Genomic DNA, 6,000 nt, shown 5'->3' on the forward strand with positions numbered 1-6,000 from the left:
GTTGATCAGTAAGAACGCGGACTAAGTATGTTGGACCCTGGTTATTCTTGATACGTATACAATGCTTGACAGGTAGTCCTTGATGTAATTCGGAGTAAATTTCCTCATCAGTGAATTCAGGTTCCACGCTCCGTATGACGACTGATAACACTGGGGGACGCCGTGGTGTTTTCGTCCGCTGTAACTTAAAGTTGATATTTTTGCTTTTAACCCGAAAATTTCGAAACTAGCGTTGTTGCGGACATGTGTAGCGAATTTCGAATTTGTCGATTTCAGAATGATACCCCGGCGCATCTTGATGATTTCTCGTATTTCTGGACGAGGAACGAGTTACACAGTTTGCATAAGTGGTAGGAACAGTGGTGGTAGTTGGTACTAGCCGTGTAGTGCCGGTAACAATATGGGGTTGCGTTTTTTGGCGACCATGTGGGCCAATGTTCAATGGAGTTGTTTGAACAAGATTCGATGGACCGGAAGCATTTCCAGAGTCCGCCATAGGGATGAGAAGTCCTAGGGCCAAAACCGAAGAGGAAGCACTAATAAAATCGGTATCCGGTGGAGGTGCCAAAGTCATCAATTAGTTTCGGTGATATAGCCCTCCGAAGAGGAGAATATCAAACACAAATCGTTAACCCAAGAGAATAGCAAGTTCGTCAACAGTAAAATCAATTAGATTGTGTTAGCCTCTGTGGAGGCTTAAAACCAATTCGACAGTTGTTTCCTTAATCCTCAGAGAGGTAAGTAATCCAACCATATTTCAAAAGTTCGCGATTCAACCAATGGGGATGGAAACACTCAGTGGTACGGTTGGATTCCGCTTGTTTTCCTCCGCCAGCTACGCATACCCTATTTTTTAACCTCGTTAGAGCTCCAGGTGTCCAGTTCCGTGAAAATTTCTTGCGTTCCAATCTAATCACAATTATGATATTTAGTACTTCTGGGAACTCTCGTGACGATTTGAAACGTGAAAACAAATTTTAACAAAGATTTCACGTTGCATTGGCAAATGAAAATACATTCTGTTTCTTTGTTTTCAACGCCTTCACAAGAAAAGCTCACTGCCATCTGTTGTCAATATTCAAATTTCAGTAAAATCTTGTTGAATATAATCAGCAGTTCTTTCAGTTTTTGTAATATATATATATATATATATACGTGTTATAAATTGATAGTCCAATAAGAAATTTTACTATCATAGTAAGAAAACCTACACACCCTGAATGCGTCCTGTCATCAATTAAATATGTTAAAACAAAGTACGGTAAGAAATTTTAAGTGATATTATAATAAACATATGTCTAATTCTAGTGACAAGATTTTTACTTCGCACATTTTTGAAATTCTTTTCATGGTTTAAATCCTTTTTGAAGCGTGCCTAGGCTGGCGATGAAGACGATGTTCTTCGAAAGTACTTCCCAGTCATGAAGTTTGTTTCTTGCGATGACTATTACCCTTATAATTACATTATTCCTAATCATTATCACCGCTCGCAATATATATCTCATGATAAGAGGTGTTATAATGTTTGCTGAAGTCTAGTTTAAGATAAAACTCTTTTCCCAACTATAAAATATTGTTCTGTAGTAATTGTTTCCTGACCTCTACGGGTCTGCGAACCACCTGTTAGAAACCACTGCTTCAGAAATTTGCAATTTTCTTCAATTTATTGGAAATGTAAAGCTCAACAAGAAAGATCCAACAAAATTTTTGCGTATCTTACGTACTTTTAGCACCAAAAAGTTGTGAAGGAAAATGACCAAAATTAGTTTTTTTTTTAAGATGGAAACGATTTTCCATGTCTCACCATTGACATAAATTGAAATCTCTAGTATTGTTTCTAATGCTATTCTGAACGTGTGTACCAAAAAGCAGCTTCTTCTAAATTTGTTCCACTGATCGCTTATTTTCTTTTAGTTTAACTTGCTTAGGCTACTATATTGAGAATAATATAAAATGATATAAACGCAGTACTATTTATCCTCATATAAAGAATTGTACTACAGTCTCTGTAAAATGAAGCAAGTGTTTCAATAGGTATCACGCATATTGTTCCGTAACATGTGAAGAGGAAAATTGGGGATGAGTTGCAAAAATGTCTTCCAAAATAGCTCTATTATGAAGTTGTGCGTCCTCTGAAGCGACACTGGAGTAGGGCTATTCCGATAATCGAGTAATCGATAACAATGCAACAAAATTTCAAAACCGTTTCGTCGACAAAGAATTTTAATTTTATCGAATTATCGAACTTTCGAGAAACTATGATCGCAATTTATCTACTTGTTCGAATATCTTGAAAAGTTCGGGAGTTCGGGGTTTGGAAGAAAAATGCAGTCGAGGTTATCATAGCTGTATACAATATACGTATACTACGTAGGCCTACATGCAGGATATTCATTTTATAAGTTGAATCCTTTGAAATGAAGTTTCTTCCCACAAATCTTTAAGATTCATGTTTATGTAATCTATTAGGAAAGGGATAAATAAACTTAGATCTGTGGGAGGAGACTTTTCTGTCATTTAATTTCAAAGGAGACAACTCTTAAAATGAACACCCTGCATATAGGCCCATGTAGTACATATTGTGTACATCTATGATAACCTCGATTGCATTTTCTTCCAAGAACACTGATAATCCCGAACTTTTTGTGTAATAATCAAACACCTGAAATCTTGATAATTTAAAATACTTGAGATGTTTCGAGTAACTGATGACAACTCGATAAATTTTCACTCTCGAAGTTCGATACGTCCTCAGCCTCATTGAACACACCTAAACCGAGGCCGGTAGCAGTCAGTGTGCGAATTAAAGAACATTTTAAGGAGGATAAAGTGCACACCCGAAAAATTTAACATGGAGAAGTTCAAAATTTATGGAAGACTTCCAATTAATTATTCAGATGGGGATTGCCCCTCACCTCCCTGGTAAGTCGCACACTGGTAGCAGTACACAAAATATACCTTGAAAAATATCATGAGGTATACATATAGAAGGTATATCATTAAAGCAGGGAAGAAGATATAGTATGACACATTAAGAATGGAATAGAGAACAAAATAACATGGATGGGCATGTTGGTGGATATCCTTGCTTTACCCCAATACAACTGTAGCAGAGTTGTTTAAAACGCTTGCTTCATTCTACAGAGAATGTTGTAGGCTACAAATCTTGATATCAGGATAAATTGTATTGTGTTTATATTTTTATATTATGCTATCTTTGTAGGTCAGTTCATAGGTTCGGATTTGTATGTACAGAGCGTACTGGTTACAACCTTACCTTTCATATCTATTTCATCTATCAAAACAAAACTTGGCACACTCATTTCTTATCCCCTATAATATTTTTCGAGCTACAATTGGATTGTTTGCGTTTACCGGGGCTACTCCAGAGGGGGCCAAAGAAGACGGGGGGAATTTTCCAGACATTCTCCAATCTTCCTTGTTCAAGTACAATTTTTACCTCTGGAAAGCTTGTTTCATGCTGAAGAGAATGAACTATAAACATGAGCGGAGTTAGCAATTGTGTGCTGGGGGTGCATAATTTCGTAAATTTATGACAAGTTTTTGTAGGTGGCATTTTAATTTCTTTGTGAAAAAGTTGGAGTAGCAATGCCCCCAAACCCCTATTGCTCCGCCCATGACTAAAAACCATGACTTTCCAATGAACACTGTTGATGCAATAGCTATTTCACTGTGAGACTACGATTTTCTTTATACTAACAGGGTTAATGGGACCCAGGACTTGCTCCGTTTTTCATGGCATCTAATTTTTTGTACATAAACATATCTTCATTATGTTTATCGAATGGAGTAGGTTTGATTCGGATGTCTGAATGACACGTTCATGTCCATTCCTAGTCAGAAGCTTTGAGAAAAATACTTCCCAATGACCAGTGATGGATATCAAGAAAATTCATAAAATTTAAAGGTTTCACTAAACCCTGCCTTCAATACTCCTCCAAGACAAAATCCCCACTCCGCTGAATTTACTCTTCATCATCAGAATAGCCTATTGTCACGAAATTAAACATCAAAACTACAGTAATGCAAACTATTGGAAAAGGGTTGTAAAACTGGTGTTATCTTCTGTAGTGGAACAAAACCAACTGGCAACCAGTTAGTAATGCAAGTTTAAATTTAATTCGGTGCTGGTCTACTTTTAGCACACCACATTTTGAAAGCTTTACAGGTAAAAGTCAATACTTTACTTGAAAAAAAATATTTGTATAGAACAAATTTATGTTGGTAATAGAATTACGTACAAAGCAATACACCTGTATTTTAGGTTCACAAGTGTAGGATTACTAGTGTAAAATCATTACCAGAGTTTTACGACGGATAAAATAAGTAAATGCATATGATTGTATTTGGTACTGCTTTCCACCGGTGGTGTACTTTTGCACAGTGCAAAGAATCTGTGTTTTATGTTTGCAAGTAGAGCGCTACTAGTATGAAACTATGACAAGTGCTATTGAATCTCGTATCATTTCCAAAATCCACTTGTTTCACTACCCTCGTGTACCCGTATACCACCGAGGTCTTTTGTTCGGGTCTCCCTGCTTTGCCATACCCTGACTCGGTTAGAGTGCATTTGCGCTTTTAGTGACAAACCCGATGGCAGAACTTTCTTTGTGTTTCTGCGATGAGCTTCTGTAAGTCAAAAATTTTCTGCAGAAATTCTGCAAAAAATTTCTGCAGAAGAAACACTTGTAATTGCTAAAAATACGCTTTACGCGACGTAATAACAATTCAAACTTATGTGAGCCGTCCGTGCATTTAAGACATCTACACATAGCAGGCATGTTTTTATACTTTTCTATTGGCATTTTTCCTCTGGCAATTTTTCTGCACAGGCGTGGTAAATTTTCTGCGATCACATCGCGGATCGTTGCATGTTCTGCTATGGGGATGACAAATTAGCACAGATCGAACTTTTCAATAATTTGTTATGATGGCACCCTTGAATTTTATCTATGCAAAGTGAGATATTTTCATATCGCCCAGCACAAATCATTTAGAACGTATCATTTAAAAAACAATCAAAGAATAATAACTTTTCAATAATCCTTGCGAGTGGTGTGCCAAAAGTAAAATTGCACGCTTCATCTGGTACGTAAATTAAACTTTTAAAATTTTTAAACTATACTTTTAAACTTACCAAACTCTACTTTTAAACTTACCAAACTCTATAAGAATGTGATACATTCGTAAGAGCTTGATGATCTTCAAGTAAAAATATATATTTACATCAACATCGCCTGTTAGTAGATATATTTCAGCTATTTGCAGTAAGCTAATGATGTCAATTAATATCAGAAGTAAGGATTTTGGTATAAAGAGTCTCTTTACTCTTACCGATGTCCAATATCGATGTGTAATGCAAAAGATAGTGTCCAAAAGGTAATATATTTCACACACAAAGTATAATTCATTTGATCCAAACATGTTACCTCTCCTCTTTTTTGGATCAATTTTCTGCGAAACGATCAACATATCTTGCTTAAACAATAATATATCCACAGACATAAGGAAAATGAATATATGAAGGAAGAATTTCCAGGTCTCAGTCCATGGAAGAAATACAAAGGCTTTCCAATCGCGGCTTTTGATATAAGGACGGTACTCAACATCACGTCCTTTCAGCTTCTCAAAGTATGTCATCGTTTTCTATTTAAAACGTAATCTAATAAATTAATAGAATTAAATTCAACCATACAGCAATGGAGTTAAACTTCATTACTTTCTTTGCAATTATTATGCATTATTGATAATCTTAGTCAGTTGTTTTTCTTCTTTTTCTTCTTCTTTTATTCATAACATTCACTGACATTTATTATCTCCAGCTGCAGACCCTGGTCCTAATCCCTTATGTTTTATAGAGCTAAAATTTTAAGTGCAAAATTTTGGTTTTAAAGAGAAAAGGTGTAACTTTTAGTTGTAAATATGTATCTACACAGCACTAAAACTTATTATATCATTTATAATTACTTAAAATTTACT

The 6,000-nt window shown here is 35.7% G+C and overlaps 1 protein-coding gene across 3 annotated transcripts in view; it reads right to left on the bottom strand.

The window, feature by feature from the left end:
* LOC145673400 (uncharacterized) overlaps window positions 1-5,766 on the bottom strand; it is a 537,699-nt gene extending 531,933 nt beyond the window's left edge. For 2 of the 3 annotated variants that reach the window (XM_081743063.1, XM_081743061.1), the window contains exon 1: window positions 5,181-5,766. In XM_081743063.1, the coding sequence (XP_081599189.1) occupies window positions 5,181-5,661 (481 nt within the window). In that variant the 5' untranslated portion in view covers window positions 5,662-5,766. The remainder of the gene's footprint in view (window positions 1-5,180) is intronic. The other variant, XM_081743062.1, reaches the window with a different exon arrangement.
* Window positions 5,767-6,000: the final 234 nt, after the last annotated feature.

The sequence above is a fragment of the Thermobia domestica genome, chromosome 16 (assembly GCF_964235325.1).
Source record: "Thermobia domestica chromosome 16, izTheDome1.hap1.1, whole genome shotgun sequence".
In the NCBI taxonomy this organism is placed as follows: Eukaryota; Metazoa; Arthropoda; class Insecta; order Zygentoma; family Lepismatidae; genus Thermobia; species Thermobia domestica.